Raw genomic sequence first — 19,606 nt, 5'->3', positions numbered from 1 at the left:
GCTTCTATTGATCACTCCTGGGGCTTGTCATATCTCATATCCTATTAGTATGGCCTCATAATAATTCTGTGTGTCATGCAATGCAGGTGTGCAGGTTAAAAAAAGGCAACAATGCCTCCTAGCAAATGCCCTCTGAAGAGCGATCCAACGCCAATTGAACTTCAAAAAGGCAAGTGTAAATGAGGCCTAATAAAGTTGTGACATTGAGGGAAAAAAAACAAAAAACAAAACAAAACACGATACATTTTGTTTGCAGTTCATTCTATTGCCTAGCATTTCTATTTATGGCCTATACAGCGACCAGTTAAATCTAAAAATGACGCCAAGTCACCCCGTGAAGCGTGCACCTTTCAATGTAGTCATCATTTGTACAGTACAAAAGATGTAATCACACCAATAAGAACAGACTTTTATATGTATGTAAAACAATCAGAATGCATTTCCTCTAATGACTAAACAAGCTGACATTTCCGCGGTATCATCCTCCCTGTAATTGGCTGTGTGAAGTGTCATGGGTGGAATGCCGATGCGTTTTACTAGAGCTGGTGTCAAACTTGATTTGTATGTAATTATGACTGCAGGTAACTTGTAGTCTGAAACAATGGAATCCTGCTGCTTCCCGTTGGCTGTTTCACCACTTTCTCTGATCAGTTACAAAACAAGGAGCTGCATTATTAGGAAAAAAAACGCACAAAACAGCAATCTTGAAGGACAAGGACCAATCAAAAGTAGCGAGATGTTGCCAAGTCTGCGGAAGTTCAGAAAAGGTACCAAAGAATTAAAATGAATCCGGACAGTAATGTAGCATTCCAAGACATTAGACTTACATGCAGAGACACACAAGCTGCCATTTGTCTTTTAAAAAATGCAGGTTGCCCGGCTGTTAGGCTGACCCCTCTACCTTCAATATTTTGAGTCACTCACCCAGAACAAACATGCAGCAAAGAAAAATCAGAACTCCTCCTCTGCATACGTTTTCCAGGTAAAGACTAAAGCCGGGTACACATAATTCATTTTTTTCATTCTATCTCGTGGGTTTTAATGATAAAAAAACAAAAAACAAAAACAGTCAACAAACAAACAGTTGGGAGCTGCTGTACTAACCATGCAAGGTTAGTGCAGAAATGACCACCGCAAAACTGTTGTGTTTCGACAGGGCATACTCATGAGCGCGCTCAGCCATTGGCTAAGAATGCTGATCCAGAGTCAGCCAGATGTTGGTTTTCCAGCGTGCACGTCCAACAGAAACTGGCCCAACAGACCGACATACACAGAGGCCCAAATGTCGGACTTTTATTTTAATTTTTTTAATAAACTGGCCGTTGTCTCCTGACATTCGGCCCCTGTGTATTTGGCTTTAGAAAGTATTGAAGCCAGGGGGGTCAACCCAAAGCAGACCTTCACGCAATAGATAAACTAGGCACAGTGATGGGCAACCTTGGCACCCCAGATGTTTTGGAACTACATTTCACATGATGCTCAATTACACTGCAGAGGCCATGAGCATCATGGGAAATGTAGTTCCCCAAAAAAAATCTGGGGTGCCAAGGTTCACCATCACTGGCCTAGAGGATGTATCACTGAAGACATTTCCCCTTATTTCCAACTTGGGGTGCTTTCACACGGCTCCACTGGGAAAAAAATAATAATAATTAAAAAAAAAAAAAATAATAATAATAAAAAAAAATAATAATATATGCCATTTTTGGACTTCAACCGCACACCTGTAAAACCTGAGAATGCGACTCAAAAAATGCACCAAAAACACACCGCAGGTGCATTTTTTGATTTGTTTTCCATTCATTTCAATAGGGAGGAATGTTTTTGGTGCGATTTTTAAACATGCACTAAAAATGCAGCACGCAGCACCGATGTGCACCATAGGATGGTTAAGGGATACATTTTTCTTCCACTTTTTTACCCCAAAAACAGATTCGTGTGAAACGACCCTTAGGCCCCATTGACACCTTAGCATATCGTTTTCAGGCAGAAAAATCGCGCAATTTTACTGTGATTTTTGCAGGATTTTTTTCCCCGCCATTTTGTGCAGGGCAAAAGGTCACCAATGTAAAAAGAAGAAAAAAACGCCCAAATCTGCCCAATTCAAGCGAAAAAAAAGGGTCCAGAACTTGTTTGAGCTTCAGGCGACTTGGAGTGGAGATTTGAGAATAATTGATTTTTTTTTCCCCTCCAGCGTTTTGTAGCTTCAGGCTTCAAGCTACAAAACGCTCAGGTGTGAATGGGGCCTTAATCCAAAACATGCTGGCTGGAGAAAAAATAAATAAAAAAGGATCACCTGTAAACATGCACGTTACAATCTGATGGCACAATTTATAAACATTTCGGCTATACCGACAATGTAGCGCAAGGTTCTTCATTAACAATTTAAAGAGGAAGTAAACCCTAATGGGTTTACTTCTTCTTTCATTCCCTGCAAAGGTAAAGCATAATGGACTACTATGCATCGCATCGCATCGCATCGCATAGTAGCCCATTATGTGTCACTTACCCGACACAGGAGCCAGCGAAGTCACCGCTGTCCCCTGTAGTCCGGAGCATCCATCTTCTCAGTGTGTCTCGCTACTCTGTCGCTGTCATTCGGCGAAGCCGCAATGACGTCACTCCCGCGCATGCGCACGGGAGCGCGCCACTCGCAGCATATCACCGTTGCGTCTGCGCGCCGCTGTCTACGGCGCATGCGCCGTAGGCAGCGGTGCCTGTCTTTTGGCAAATATCTCCTAAACCTTGTAGGTTTAGGAGATATTTCTTGGACCTACAAGTAAGCCTTAATCTAGGCTTACCTGTAGGTCAAAGTTGGTTGTAAGGGTTTACAACCACTTTAAATCACATTATTTTGAGTCAGCTGGGCCTGTGTACAATTTCAAAGCAAACCTAGTACACACAATGAGAAAATCGGATGAAAAATACCACCTTCGAAGCCATCGTCCGATACCCTGATCGTAAGTACCTAGCTTTTGAGAGGCGATCACAACTTTTCATGTGACATTATTGAAGGGACAAGCACAATATGTTTTCTCATGGGGTACCTTCTTCCCCCTCCCCCCAAAAAAGTGCCAAATGTAGCAGCCAGTGTGGGAAGGGGGATGTCAGATCAACGAAGCTTCCACTTTTGGTTGGAGCGCCACTTTAAAGTGGAATTAAATCTAAAAATGTTCAAAATCGCCAGCAGGCAGCTTTTTTTATTGCAGAAGAGACATTGAATTTATATCAACCAGCGAATGCGCAGCTCAGCATTGCATTACCAACACAGATAAGCCTCGTACACACAATCAAAATTTTCCACAGACAAAGCTTCAGTCTTTTGTCTGAAGGGCGTCGGCCAGGAACTTGTCTTGCATACAAACAGCAAACAATTGTCAGCCAACAAACACAAACATAGTGACGTACTACGTTGTTATTCAGTTCTTTAGCGCCACCCTTTGGGCACCTTCTGCTAATGATGCATTTGGTGAGCATCGATTCCGAGCATGCCCTGTTTGTACTTTTGACTTTTGCCTGACGGACTTGTGTACACACGATCGGAAAATCCAACAACAGACCGTTGTCTGTGGATTTTAATTTTAACACCTGCCATCCAACATTTGTCGACGGAAAATCCAACAATTGTCCGAAGGAGCGTACAAAACGGTCGCATTTTCCGCCAACACACAATTCCCATCGGAAAATCCAATGGTATATACAAGGCTTTAGACTGTGCAGCAACGACTCCTGTGCATGTGTGAGATGGGGTTCCCCCCCCCAATAAAGATGCTGAAAACCCAACACCCGGAGGTAGGTAGTGGACAGCAGACTGCGAGGAACGTAGCCGTCACATTGCCGGAAAGATGGAGGTGAGTATTTTGAGGCGTTTAGTACCGGCAAATAACAGGCACCCAAGCCCAGATCTAGCATGAAATATTGACCAAAAACCGATCCAACCACAAACTGTGAAAAAGATTGGACTCCTGAATTATACACCTAAAATGTATTATGTGAATTTTTCTGACAGCAAAATTAAATTAACATAAAAACGGATAATGACACCATTACCTAGAACGATTGCTCATAAACTCCTGTGTTGTCATGTGACCCTCACCATGCATGCAAAGGGGCTTATATAGAAAAAGCTTGCATAACCACGTCTTGTTGTTGCCCATAGCAACTGGCCAGAATCCTGGTTTCATTTTCATCTATACACTGCAGATAGCATGCAAACAGGTTGCTATGGGCAACAACAAGCGTTCTCATACATAAAACTCAAAGTAGCCAAGCGGTTCAAATGATCAGCAAAAGGCTTCTAGAGCGACCTCACACACATTGTGCAACAATATAACACAAAGAGAATCCCCTTATTTGCAGCCTGCGCGTTTCTCCATGCGACTTGGGAAGATAAATAGGCGAGTTGTTTGATGTGACAAAGAGTGTTTTTTTTAACCCCATAGACTTAACGAGAAAGAAAAAAAAAAAAAAGTAGGACGGGTTAAATTTACGCAACACAGTACACTCCATCGTAACATGCTGTGGTGCTTATAGGTAAAAGTAAAATGTAATTTTGTTACATTTCAATAAAGTAAAAAAAAAAAAACAGACAAACAAAAAAATGAAAATTCAGATGCACAAGTGTGTACCCAGCCTTAGGGACTACTCATATTAGCAGGCTAGCATTATGTTCTGTATAGGGCACACCCGCTGGTGTGAAGCAGTTGCGGTCACTTTTTTTTTTTTTTTTTTTTTTTACTTTATTGAAACGTAACAAAAATTACATTTTACTTTACCTATAACCACCATAGCAAGTTACAATGGAGTGTACTGTGTCGCGGAAATTTAGCCTGTCCTTTTTTTTCTCATCGCCCGCCAACATTGCATGCGGATGCGAGCCAAATCAATAGGATGTAAGGCAAATTACTTGTCTATGCCTTGGGCACCCCTGTAGTAGTTTAGGCTGCAAACAAGAATAACGCAACTACAGTTTAAAAAAAGAAAAATAATTGAATATATAAGTACTAGCGAAGGATGACGGCAACACGACAGGAGGGATTTTCAAAAAAACTGGAGCAGACATAATCTGCAGCAGAACATGGCAACCAATCAGTTCCAATCAGGAGCGGACTGACAACTCATGGGGCCCCCCGGGCAATAGGAGATTATGGGGCCCCCAGGCAATCAGAGGTTATGGGGCCACACAGTGGATACACAAACACAGTATACAATCACACAGTATACACAGACATGTTTCTATTGGCTGAGAAGGTCCTGGAGAGGTGGGGCAGCTATAATCTCGGGTTTTGTAGACCAAAAGGATGTCGGTAAGGGACATTTCAGAGACAGATGTAAAAAGAAAATAATAATAAAAACACAGATTTTTACATACTGTCCCCAGTTTTACTGAGGCTGGCAACCCTGATGGGGCCCCCTAGTGGCATGGGGCCCTCGGGCAGTGCCCGAGTGGCCCAATGGTCAGTCCGCCCCTGGTTCCAATCTTCAGCTTGTTAAACTTTGCAAATGAAAGGCAGAATCTGATTGGTTGCCATGTATGAACTTCTCCAGGTTTTGATAAATGCCTCTCAACCTTCCTACAAAACATCCACCAACTTCCAAATCAAGGAATTTCTCACGTAACCAGAAAAACAGCTAATGATTGGGGGATTCCATGACACCGTCCGCTAAACGGGAATAACGACAGTGAATTAAGAACACCTGCTTGACCGAGGTCATCCACGGCCTCAATCATTTTGACAAATATATTCTTATTACAAGAAGTCAAACTGTTGAATATATTGATTCCCCCCCACTAAGAATGTTTGTTCCCTGGGGTCATAAAGTAATCAAAAAGAGTGTGGAGACAGGCGGAATTAAAAGCAAAACCCCCAACTGAGAAGAACACATGCTACCCACAGCTGCCACAAAGGTCACCATTAATCCCTATATTTTTATTACTAGATAAGTCAACGGTGTCTCAGTGTCCTTGTTTCTGGGAGATGAGGATCAGGAGCACTGCACTGCTCTGCCAATCAAACTGGAAGGAGATTAAATCAAAGCCTAGCTCAACCCAAAAAAAAAAAAAAAAATGTCATATAATGCAGCTTACCAGTCCATAGAGGTGACTGCGTCAGTGTTACTTTTATAAGGTCGTTTGACACGGGCGTTCCGTTTTCCTAGTCAGTTCCAGCATATTTTTTTTAGTTAGAAAATTGAATAAAAAAAAAAAAAATAAAATAAAAAAAAATGGATGCAGACTTATGTTTTCACGCCCCTTGTGTACATCCGTTTTCTAAAAAAAAAATTCAAATTTTTGGAACGATAAGAATCAGTTCAAAATTGATCGACATATCAGAATTCTATTTAAAGAATAGCTTATTGCTAAGGAGCGTGCCAGCAAGCCAGCTGCCACGTCCTTAAAGCGGGGTTCCACCCTAAAGTGGATCTCCCCCCCTCCCATGTCACAGTTGGCACCTTTCAGGGGGGAGGGGGGGTGCAGATACTTGTCTAAGACAGGTATTTGCACCAACTTGCGGGCATAGACTCCCACAGGAGTCTATGCTGTTTCCTGTCCCCGCGCGCTGTCTACTGGGACACACACGCGACTCACGCATGCGCAGTAGGTAACTGGGAAGTGAAGCCGCAACGCTTCACTTCCTGATTCCCTCACCAAGAATGGCGGCTGCAGCTGAGAGATCAATCAGTCTCACCGCTGGACTCTGGGCTGGGACAGGCGAGTGTCCATTTATTAAAAAAGTCAGCAGCTGTAGTATTTATAGCTGCTGGCTTTTAATATTTTTGTTTCCAGTGGAATCCCTCTTTAACAACCGCTAAGTCATCAGCTGACAGCAGGATTCCCCACTGACAGATGAATGTAAGATGGGCTGGTTGCTAAGGAGCGAGCCGGATTCGCCGACAGCTGATGAGTCATCAGTTGTTAGGACACCGGTGGGTGCCGATGTTCTATCGAATAGTGCCCTCCATCGACAAAGTGCCCGCCCACGTGCAGTACGCAAGGGCACACCAGCTGATTTCCTGATCAGCTGGCGTGACGTCGCCATGGCACATTGTAGGAGGCATTTTTCGCTGGGAAATACCATTTGACGGGCACAGTTGAAAGCTATGCAAACAGCAGAGGGAGACCATAGTTGTCAGATTGTGGCTCACTGTTGCGGGACGGGTTTATAGTGTTTACAGGTCGGGTTTTGTCTGTGTTGCAGGGCGGGTTTGGTGTTTTGAATGGTGGGTTTTGCCTTTTTTTTTTTACCTGGTTTTGCCCAGGTTACACAGCCACAACCCGCCCCGCAACAGCGAGGCACAAACTGACAACTACGGTCCCCTTCTGCTGTTTGCATAGATTTTAATTGTGCCCTTCAAATGATATCTCCTGCCGAAAAATGCCTCCTACGATGTACACATGTGCCATGGTGGTAATATTGCTTGAGATCTCAGCTCACAAGAAGTAACAAGGGTACTAGATTTCTGGCAGGATCAACAAACTATTTCTGCACCTGTTAAATGTAATTAGCCTTACTAATGAAACCACTACATCTAAGAACTGGTAAGCTGGAATACAGATCATTTATGTTCTTGGGTCTAGCCTAGGTTTACATTGGTGCGATTTGTCATGCGATTTGAGAGATCAAATCGCATGACAAGTCACAGCCTATTGGAGGCAATGGCACTGTTCCAATTAGTGCAACACACCAATTTGCAAAAGTAGCTCCTGCACTACTTTTGCCAATTTCCGGTGCGACTTCAATAAACATTAGAGCTTAGACGATTCTGGCCAAAATGAGAAGCTCAATTTTTTTTTTGCTTATAATAAAAAGATCACGATTCTTGCAACGTAAAATCTTTCACATTATCCCAAAAAATTGGGCTAACTTTTATGGTTAGTTTTTATTTTTAATCCATTAAAGTACATTTTTTGCAAAAAAAATTGCATTTGAAAGACCGTTGCGCAAAAATAGTGTGACATAATATATTGCAACAATCACCATTTTATTCTCTAAAAAAATAATTATATTATATTATATTATATTATATATATATATATATATATATAATGTTTGGGGGTTGGAAAAGTAATTTTCTAGCAAACAAAAATAATTATTTTAATTTGAAACCAACAAAAATTTCAGAAAAATGTTTGTTTAGTGTTTAAGTGGTTAAACTTTCCTCCATTTACATAGTAAACAAGTCTATTCCTTTGACAAATTGTTACAATGTTTATACTTAAGTTCAACTGTTAAAGAATGTTGTGATTCTACAGTTTCTTTTCTTCCTTTCTTTTGACAGCTGTAGGTTTAGAAAAGCAGAGAGAATTCTTTGCATAGAATCGTGAAACTCTTTTGTCACGAACGCAATGGGAAAAAAAAAATTGTGATAACGATTGACTATCATGCGGCTCTAATAGACATCTGTGTATGAAGCCACACAGATGTCTATCAAGTAGCACCTAAAATCGCGCTACTTCAATTGAAGTGGCGCAATTTCAAAGTAGCATCAATGTGACCCAGGGCTTGGCTATAGTTGAAGGCCGGTTTCACACGAGCTGTCTCTGTAATGAACATCCGCCTGCTCAGCAGTAGATCTATCCACCGATCCCCACTGAGCAGGCAGATGACAGATCCGTGTTCACTCCACTATGCAGAGCAGATATAATTGAGTCCGCCTGCAAATCTGACAGGGGGACCTGATCGGACAACCTGTGTGAAACCAGACTTTGACCGCATTCATACTCAAGTGTCAGCATCTTCATTAATGTTTTTCTGGCTTTTTTTTGCACATTTTCAGACTTAAGCGTTTTTGTTTTTGCCAATAAAAAAGTTTGTTACTAGGAGGAGGAGATGGCTGTTAGGCACCAAGTCGCATATCCCTCAGTGTGAATGGGAGACAAGTGTCACCATACATGTTACAGATGGGGATGAGCTCTGGCATTAGAGCTGCACAAATTAATTGTTAAATCGTGATCTCGATTCAACCCCCCCTGACATCTCTATTGCAGAGTTTGCTGATTCTTTCATATAAGGCCTCTTTCACATGGGGTGGATCAGGGCTGATCAGCCCCGTGGATATCCGCTTGCTCAGCGGGGATCGCCAGAACGATCTCCGCTGAGCAGGAAGATGATGGGTCAGTCTCTCACTCTGTGCAGGGACGGACCTGTCACAGTGCCGCTCTCTCCTATGGGAGATCGGATGACGACAGAGTACATCGTCACATGATCCGATGACTGATGGAAAAATAGGTTTTTCCTCCGTCACTTTTTCGGATCGGAACGGGTCAGGTGTCAGCGGACATGTCGACGCTCCATAGACCTCTATGGAGCATCCGTTCAGGTCCGCCCGAAAAACTGACAGGCGGACCTGAACAGATCGTCCGTGTGAAAGGGGCTTTACAAGTGGAGAGACTTATCAGGTGTCAAAAGAAAACATCTGGGCAGTCTGCCAAGTTTTTAACATGAAACACCAACTCTTCCTTCTTAGATCAGAAAGAGTAAACTGTGTGTAAAGGAAAAATCCAGGCAGTCCGCCAATGTAAATGCAGGAAGTTTAACCACTTAAAGCCTAAATCTTTTTTGTGACACTTGTTTCTTAACTTAAAATCAATATTTGCTAGAAAATGACGTGGAACATATCTATTTTAGCAGAGACCCTAGGGAATAAAATGTTAATTGCTGCAATATGTTCCGCTGTATTTTCCCAGCGGTCTTTGAAATGCAATTTTTGGGAAAAAATACACTTCAATTAATAAAAACAAAAAAAAAAAAAAGTTAGCCCAATTTTTTTTATTTAATGTGAAAGACAATGTTACGCAGCGAGAATCGCTATCTAGCTTCTAAGCAAAAAAAATTGTAATTCTCATTTTAGCCAGAATCGTGCAGCTCTATCTGGCATGTTTGGATCCTAATTCAAACCCACATGAGCAAACCTGCCACGAAGCGGTCAGTGTACTGGGCCAATCATAAGCGGCTGCAGCATTCCGCGGCCAACAGACGCATGTATACATGGGGCTGCAGGCAGAAGATGCTCTGACCACAGAGGATTGGCTCAATATAGAGAAAGCATCCAGGCAGCTTGCTCATGTGGCTTCAGACAAGGCTCCAAACATGTCAGAGCTCATCACTATTTACAGTCTGACCATACAATCACCTTTAGATTGAGCAGAACTGTGTAACATGAGGGCCTATGTAATCTGTCCAATCAGCCAGGCACTTGCGCTACATAGTTGTTAGTAGATGGAAAGGAGATTGTACAATCCGATTGTATCGTGTTCCGCTTGTCTGAACTTCAAGCATTGTATGGCCCCTCTACGACCATTGTGTTTTACAAAGGTTGATTGTGTGATTGATTTTTGACGAAGGAGCCCATCAGAAAATTGTCACCCGAACAGCACCTGCTTCCAATCAGATGCAGTCAGTGTTCAGCTATTCCACATGTGTCAAACTAGCGGACCCGCAGCAGTTGCAGAACTACAAGACCCATGAAGCATTGCAAGGCCAACAGTTACAGGCACGACTCCCACAGGCAGAGGCATGACGGGACTTTTAGTTATGCAAAATCTAGGGGGGGGGAGATGCCCCTTGTTTGACACCCCTGAGCTATTCTGGCAGCCAGTGCCACCAGCTTTCGGAATAAAATAGTCCAGAAACTGAGATTTAGCCATTTGCGCTGTTAGCGAGGATGGAGGATTCTGTTTAATTTCTTTTGTCCAGGTCTTGTTTACATCAGAATCCCATCCCCCGCATTCAATGTGCGGTTCTGCATGCACATTGGCATGCGTTCGGATTGCGTTCACGGAAAAGAAAATGCAGCACGCTGTACTTTTTTCTAAAACGCACATGAAAGCATCACAGAAGCTTTAAACTAGACTTGTTGAAATACATTCATTTTTCTTGCATATGCATTTACAATGTGTTTAAAAACGTGTTGGACCACGCGTGGCGAAAATGAGCCCCAGGCTACCAAAAAAAAAAAAAATTAGCTTATTCACCAAACAGTAGAAAGATGGGAAGTCCCTGTACACAACTAGAGGAGAGCTGTCATCTTTTCTAAAGGGATTAACATGACATGGTAGGGAGGCCAGATTTTCAGGACAGGCCCGTTCAGCGACAGACGGCCAATCAGCTCTTGTCCATCACACTGCCCAGTTCAGCTTCAACAGGTAATCCATTTAAATCACAACATTGCTAATGGTGGCCATACATGCTTCAATTTTATTATAGTGGGATCAAATACATTTTTAAGAAAGAACTTTCTGAGAAGCAGGGATTTTATGACAGAAGAGACCCTGTTGGTATCTCCCCGGTCTGTCAGCTGTAACATACACAGGAGCCGCACACGTACCGCTCAGCATACATTTACAGCATCCGGACCCCAGAAAAAAAGTGAGACCCGCGGGATCAGTGACAGCGCAGCTCTGGAGGGAACATTAGGACATTCAAGTCCTTCATAATGTGCTAGTATGCAGTGCATACTAGGGCTGGGGGGGTTGATTTAAATCTTGAATCGAGTTGAGTGGTCAAATTGATTAAAAATTTAAGAAAATCGTTTTTGATTTTTTTTTTTTTTTCACCACCATGCCGGTCCGGAGGAGCTGCGGGCAGGGGTTTTTAGGTGCGGCTTCAGACCTAGTCTGTGAAGGCCGGACGCCGCGGACTAAGCCGAAAGCCGCGGCTTTGCCTAAAAACTCCTGCCTGCAGCTCCCCAGACCGGCGCGGACACCGGACTGGTCCTGAGGAGCTGCGGGCAGGAGTTTTTAGGCGAGGCCGTGGCTTCGGCTAAAAACTCCTGCCCGCAGCATTTCAGGACCGGTGTGGTGTCCATGAAAAAAAATAAAAAATTTGGATTCAAATCGTGAATCGAGTTGTTTAAAAAAATAAAATAAAAAATTTCCGCAGATTTATATTTTTTTTTTATTTTTTTTAAATTGCCCCATTCTAGTGCATACTAGCACATTATGGCATAACCCACCTGCGGGCACATGTAGTTAAAAAAATAAAAATAAAAAAGGAATGAGGAAAAGACTTAACTACCCCTTTACCTGCTTGAAAGCGGTTGTAAACCCTTACAAACCACTTTGACCTACAGGTAAGCCTAGATTAAGGCTATATGCGAAAGAGGGCTACAGCGCGGCGCTCAATTGCCGGGAGGGAGTCTGTGGACATCCTTCTGTTTACTCCTTCCCCGCGCGCGGCTGCGGGCACACATCGGGGGAAAATCTGAGTTGACTGTGTCCCTTGGACACAGCCAATAACAGATCGTGCTAAATGGCCAATCACAGCGGCCATTTAGCACTCGATCAGCGTGTCCAATGAGAGATGATCTCAGGTGTAAACATATGAGATCATCTCTCATTGTCATTTCTCCCTCCTCACACAGAGACCGCGTGTGAGGAGGGAGAGTGACCTGTGCTGCAGACCCACAGTACATATTAGTGCCACCGGTCCCCAGTACCACATGCCATCAGTGCCAAGTATTAGGGTCATCTGTAACCAGTGCCAAGTATTAGTGTCATCTGTAACCAGTGCCAAGTATTAGTGTCATCTGTAATCAGTGCCACGTATTAGTGTCATCAGTGCCACGTATTAGTGTCATCAGTGCCACGTATTAGTGTCATCAGTGCCACGTATTAGTGTCATCAGTGCCACGTATTAGTGTCATCAGTGCCACGTATTAGTGTCATCAGTGCCACGTATTAGTGCCATCAGTCATCAGTGTCACGTGTCATCGTCCTGGTGCTCCAGAGCCTTCAAAAGTGTAATATGTAGTCAACAAGTTAGATGTGTAATTTATGCTCCTAGAACAAGTGACGGTACTCCCTGCATGTTGGGCCTCTCTAAGTGGCCAGGCTGTGAAAAAGTCCCACACATGTGGTATTGTAATACTCAGAAGGAGTAGCAGAATGTATTTTGGGGTGTCATTTGTGGTATACACATGCCACGTGAGAGAAATAACCTATTACAATGACAATTTTGTGGAAGAAAAAAAAAATCATTTTGCAAAGAATTGTGGGAAAAAATGACAACATCAAAAACCTCACTATGCCTCTTACTAAATACCTTGGAATGTCTACTTTTAAAAAAGTGGTCATTTGGGGGGTATTTGTTCGAGTCACAGAAAATGAGATAGGCCACCAGTACATCAGATGTGATCAATTTTTTATGATTGGCACCACAACTTGTAGACTCTCTAACTTTCACACAGACCAAATAATATCCACTAATTTGTTTTGTTTTTTTAACCAAAAGATATTTAGCAGTATAAATTGTGGGAAAAATGTATTTAGAAAAATTTATAATTTTATCACAGAAACAAAGAAAAATTCGGGTTTTTTTTCATTTATAGCGGAAAAAAATTAAAACCGCAGAGGTGATCAACTACCACCAAAAAAAATCTCTATTTGTATGAAAAATAAAAAAAAAGGACAAAAAAAATCATTTGAGTACAGTGTTACATGACTGAGTAATTGTCATTCAAAATGTGAGAGCGCTGAAAATTGGTCTAGGCAGGAGGCGGGGGGGGGGGGGGGGGGGGGTTGCTTAAGTCCCCAGTAGGCAAGTGGTTAAGACCCGACTCGATCAAAATGACCGAATTGGCAAATAGCCGTAAATTCTCTTCCAAATCGATTTAGATCGCCAGGATGGAGAATTATTGATTGGAAGCCACTGCTCTAAAACCCAATCGCATTGGTTGATTGATCAGATTAGGAGACGCAATTGGTAACTTACAAATCACATCTTCCAACTATTGATTGATATCCACATACTGATCATTTGGGTTATCGATTGATTGATTGATATCCACTTCCCCTTACGTGTAGCATACTGATCATTTGTGTTATTGATCTATTACTGATTTTGATACAGATATTGGATTGGGAAGGAACCCAATCATTTATTGATATATGGCCAACATAAGGACTTTCACCATGCCAACAAATCCTCCTCCTAGCAATCAGCAGGCCTCCAGCACCGTGCAGAGCCATCACCCTGATACACACACACACACACACACACACACACACACACACCACCATCCTGGTCTTCAATGGCATCTTGTGTTCGCCAGCTAAGCAGGAGGATGACCATATACAAAGGCTGGCGGGGATCTGCCATCCGCTGGGCACTGCAGTGTCCTTCATATTGGGGGGGGGGGGGGGGAGATGGGCAGAAACCTCTGCAATGCATACAGGGACCTGTCACTGTACACCCCCCCCCCCCCCCCCCCCATTACATACACTGCACTGACAGTCATCTCCATCAGTGTATATACATAGTGGTGGAGATATATCTCTAGAGATAGATATATATATCTCTATCTATCTCTATAGAGAATAGGAGATATATATATATATATATATATATATATATACACACACACACACACACACACACACACACACACATATATATATGGACAGAGATCCCAGAAGAACATATACAATGTAGCATTCTATACAAGCAATCACAGCACACATAGATGATAGATGATTATTGGCACAATCATATCATGTATGGGGATGATCATACAATGTGTGTACAATGCACACCACACACACACATTGTAGGACACCCATCAGCAGATCTTACCGGCATCATCTCTGCGGCGAGGGGCGTGTGTCTGAACGGGATGACAGATGGGGGGTGCCCGGTGTCTGGGCTATGTCCCCCCCGCCCTGGCTCTCCTGCACTCCCTCCACAGGAACGGATCGGAGAAAACCCAAACGAGAAATGGCTGCAGATCCGCAGAGCAGGCCTCTCCCTCCTCTCCTCCTCCTCCCGCTTCCTCCTCCTCCTCCTCTTTCCTTCCTTCTCCTTGTCGGCGGATGGTAATGAGGAAAGGTACGGCCGCGGCCACAGGTTGGGAAAAAGGATGCGACTGTGCAAAGGGGGAGTGAGGAGGAGCCGAGGGGGGGGGGGCGTGCCCAATACCCGGGCAAGGCGGGGACAGTGCGGGAAAAGAGGGGGCGGGGTCTCAGGTAGCTCCGGAAGATGATTGACAGCTCTGTTCAGCCCGCTGTCAGGTCCGGCGTGACGTCAGCGGCGAGCAATGTTGGGAATGCGGAATAGGTGTCTGTGGCCCCGCCCAGGTCAGGTGGAGGCTGCATGGGAGGACATGTGTGTGTGATGGGTGACTCAGGGTGACAACAGGCTGAGCTGTGTGTCTGTGCTGTCACTGTTGTCATGTGATGGTGCACTGATACAGATCATCACATCCTCAGTGACCCCCCCCTTTTTTTTTTTTGGAGGATGGTTTTCTATAAAGCAGAACTCCATGAAAATTTTTTTTCCTGACGCCAGTTCATATGTATGCTGCCATGGATTGGTGTCTGGAAAGTAAAATTACGGTTGGTATTTGATACAATTTTCCTGATGCCAACATGGCGGCATACATATGGATTGGCATCAGGAAAGGAAAATGACGGTATTGCGATACAATTTTCCGTTATTTTGTCTAGGGGCACAAGGGAAAGCTGTAGTCGGGGCCATCTTTAATATGGATTGGACCCCCGGCAAAAATTTTCTTGGGCCCCCCCACCACCACCACCCATGCAGTTTCACTTTCCACCTGCTCTGAGACATACAATAAATAGCAGCTAGACTCAAAATCAATTAACTGTATCAGATCAGGCAGCAATTGCGATTGGATGCCAGCGGTTACAGCATATCATTACTGCTTACTGACTGTTTGCTAGAGGTTACAGCACACATTACGGCTCACTGATTAGTTGCTCGAGGTTACATCAAATGATTTCTGCTTGGTAATTGGTTGCTAGAGATTACTGTACAGTATTGCTGCTCACTGATTGGTTGCTAGAGGTTACAGCACATCATCTCCTCACTGCAGGGGGCATGATATACATATGAATGCCGCCTTTATTTACATATCAATGCTGGAGGCCGCTGCTATTTACTTATGAATGCCACTGCTATTTACATATGAATTCTGGTTATTTACATGTAAACACAGGGACTGCAGGTGAGTCATCTGCACACAACAATATGGCAGAGCTGGGCAGCATTAGTAGCAGCACTTCACACTGAGATATCGGGACACAGCACATAGCTAAAACTTCAAAGGACAAGGGAATTTAAACTGGGATAGTTGGCAAGTATGAGGCAGCTGCTTTAGGCCCCACAACAATGACAGGGCCCAGGGAAGCTGCCCCTTTTGCCCTGCCTTAAAGATGGTCCTGGCTGCAGTTAGCTGGTCCTTCGAACCTCCAGAAAACCGCACTCCCCCACGTTCAGCGGTGGACTGTTCCTGCTGTCCTCGCATCCAGAGCCAATCTATGGGCGTGATGACATCACTAACAGACCTTTCACAAGACCGCTAGCATGTGTGTAGCGGGGGGGGGCAGGAGCAGCAGAGATCAGTCTTGCAATTGTATATCTCCGCTCCCCTAGTTACACTAACAGTTAACAGGTAAACTAACTGCAAACAGTTAACCCATGCAATGTGGGGGCAGCTCCACTGCATGGAAACTATATTTTTTCCATCCGGAGTTCTTCTTTAACTGCTTCCATACTGGGTCATTTCCGTCATACTGGGTCAAAACCCCCAAACATATTTATATATATATATATTGTAGCAGAGCGTCCCAGAGAGAGCCAGGAAAAGTCCTGTTCGGGGTTTATAAGTCTCCCAGGCTCCTCTTAACACATTCAGAAATCTCTGATCCATGATCCTGTTCGGGTCTTGTTCCTCTTCCCCAGGCTAATTTAAGCTCACCTGAGCAGACAGCCTTTGCTCTCTGCCTGGGACATACAGACAAAGTTTGGCTGTGAAGAGGGAAAGGTTGGTAAACTGTTTATGTAGGGACTGACAAGCGGTAGGCTTGTTCAGCCTGGCAGTGAGGGCCTGCAGATTGTATAGTTAGAGCCGAGACACGGCTAGGATTTGTGTTTTGCTATTTTTTTTTTGTCCTTTATTTGTTTTATGGAACACTGTACAGCACCTGTATATGGACTTGTATATAACACAAATAAACACAGCCCTGTTTGTCACTACATCACTGGTTTGGGTATCTGTGCCTGAGAAACTGCTCATCCCAGGGAGCTTTGTACCTGCTACCTGCCCCCCAGGTTACATTTGGTGGAGGCTGCGACCAGCTGTAGTAAGTTACTACTTAAAAGGCCAGTACCTAGAGTGACTAAACGTGGAGGAAATCCTAGAACAATTGATGATATCCAACGCTGCACAGCAGAAAACAAACGCTGCACTCAATGCTGCACAACAGCAAGCATACGCTATTGCACAGGAGCAAACCAAGGTGCTGTTCCAACAGATTAGTGCTGTACAGGAGCAAACGAACGCTGCAATTAATGCTGCACTACAGCAAGCTATTGCTATTGTACAGGAGCAATCGCACAGGCTGTTTGAATAGCTAGCCACTGATGCCAAAGCAGATAGGAAAAGCTTGACTGAGGTTATGGAGGAGACGCTAGCACAGTGGTCACCTGCTAAAGTTGATGTTGGAGACAAGCCCTCAGCCATCCATGTGGGTCGTTTTCTTTCTAAGATGACTACAGATGATGATCCAGAGGCCTTTCTGCTAGCGTTTGAGTGGACTGCTGAGAGGGAAGGTTGGCCTAAAACCCAATGGGCAGGAAGGTTGCTCCCTTGCTTTCTGGAGAATCGCAGAAGGCCTACTATGATTTGGAATCAGCAGAAGTGTGAGACTATGAAAAGGTCAAACGGGAAATCCTGGCACGACTTGGTGTCACTTTGGCAGTTTGAGCACAGCGGGTCCACAGCTGGTTCTTTCAAGGTGAGAAGCCCCCAAGATCGCATATGTTTGACCTAATTCACTTGGTGCGGAAATGGCTACAGCTGGAGTCCCTGTCTGGGCCACAAATAGTGGAGCGTGTGGTCATGGACCGGCTCCTGAGGTCACTACCAATTCCCCTGCAGAAGTGGGTGAGTTAAGGAGACCCCAAATCGGCGGACAACCTGGTGGAACTCGTTGAAAGGTACTTTGCTGCAGAAAACCTGGTCACCACCCCAACAACTGCACGCACTTTCCACCCAAAGCCACGGTCTCCCTAGGCAACCGGTAAGACTGCTCCAGGGGTAGTGGATGGTAAATATGGCAAGGAAATAGGGGGGAGGATTTTTGGTGCCAGGACTGAAGTTTGGCGTCCCAAACAAGGGAAGCCACTGCCTGTCAGCAAACCAAACTGGGGAAACGTCAGGTGTTTTCGTTGCCAAGAACTGGGACATGTTGCAGCAAATTGTCCATTGAAAGATGAACCAATGCAGTGTGATTTATCTATTAAAAAAGTCTATGTTTGCAGCTGTTTCATGTGCTGCAGCGCCAAATATGGGAAAACCAATGTGCCAAATGACTGTTAATGATAAGCCTATTACAGCCTTGCTGGACTCTGGAAGTCTAGTGACTCTGGTTACAACTGAAATGATTGAATCTGTGAATTGTCATGCTAAAAAAATTGCTGTGATCTGTGTACATGAGGATACCCGGGAGTATCCTATAACCACTGTTCAGTTTAAAACTGGCTTAGGTATGGTGACCCATCAGGTTGGACTTGTCCCCAACTTGGTGCAGGAGGCCATCATTGGTAGAGACTTCCCTAAGTTTTGGGAACTGTGGGATCATCCCGACCCGGTTGCAGTACCTGACTCAGTGGCATGGCCATAACTCCTGGCCACTACTGAAAATGTGGGTACAGGAGATTCCTCTCAGGGCTCCTCAGGTTTTCCTCTGTCCGTTTATGGCAGGAGAACTGGAGGAAGTCTCCACCACCAGTAGAGCTGGACAGACGTCTGCTGAATCCGAGCCTACGTTGGAGTTTGCTGACCTTAATGTGCACAAAGAAAATTTTGGTACTGAGCAGAGAAAAGACCAGACCCTTGCCAGGGCCTGGGAAAATGTAATAGTGATTAATGAGGTACCTGTCGAACCAGGGGACAGGCCCTGTTTTCCTTATTTCAGCAGCAATTATGATTTACTATATCATGTATGTAAAATGAATGATGACGTCGTTGAACAGTTGGTGGTCCCTAAGCCATACAGACGGGTGGTGTTGGAACTTGCCCATGGGCACTTGCTAGGAGGCCATTTAGGGGTTGAAAAAACTACTGAAAGGGTGTTGTGCACGTTTTACTGGCCCTGGGTACAGAAAGATATTAAGAATTATTGTCAATCCTGTCATGTGTGTCAGATGTCAACCCCCACTACCCCACTTCCGAAGTCCTTTAGTGCCCTTGCCTATTATTGAAGTGCCCTTTTGAGAGGATTGCCATGGACCTTGTGGGTCCACTCCCCAAATCTGCCCGGGGTCATCGGCATGCCCGGTAGCGTGGGCCTGCATATTGTATAGTTAGAGCCGAGACACGGCTAGGATTTGTGTTTTTGCTATTTTTTTTTTTTTTTTGTCCTTTATTTTCTGGAACACTGTACAGCACCTATATATGGACTTGTGTGTGTATATAAAACAAATAAACACAGCCCTGTTTGTCACTACATCACTGGATTTGCTATCTGTGCCTGAGCAACTACTCAGGGAGCTTTGTACCTGCCCCCAGGTTGTTGTTGTTGTTATTATTATTATTCAGGATTTATATAGCGCCGACAGTTTACGCGGCGCTTTACAACATTGGG

General features: G+C 44.2%; 1 protein-coding gene across 1 annotated transcript in view; it reads right to left on the bottom strand.

The window, feature by feature from the left end:
* PPP1R13B (protein phosphatase 1 regulatory subunit 13B) overlaps window positions 1–14,878 on the bottom strand; it is a 198,284-nt gene extending 183,406 nt beyond the window's left edge. Inside the window, exon 1 of the mRNA XM_077467577.1 lies at window positions 14,574–14,878. Coding sequence (XP_077323703.1) covers window positions 14,574–14,582 — 9 coding nt within the window. The 5' untranslated portion in view covers window positions 14,583–14,878. The remainder of the gene's footprint in view (window positions 1–14,573) is intronic.
* Window positions 14,879–19,606: the final 4,728 nt, after the last annotated feature.

The sequence above is a fragment of the Lithobates pipiens genome, unplaced genomic scaffold, assembly GCF_037356315.1.
Source record: "Lithobates pipiens isolate NorthernLeopardFrog02 unplaced genomic scaffold, aLitPip1_a1.2 Scaffold_57, whole genome shotgun sequence".
NCBI lineage: Eukaryota > Metazoa > Chordata > Amphibia > Anura > Ranidae > Lithobates > Lithobates pipiens.
Note: the sequence above shows the minus strand (reverse complement) of the source record. Positions and strands in the feature narration are given on the sequence as shown.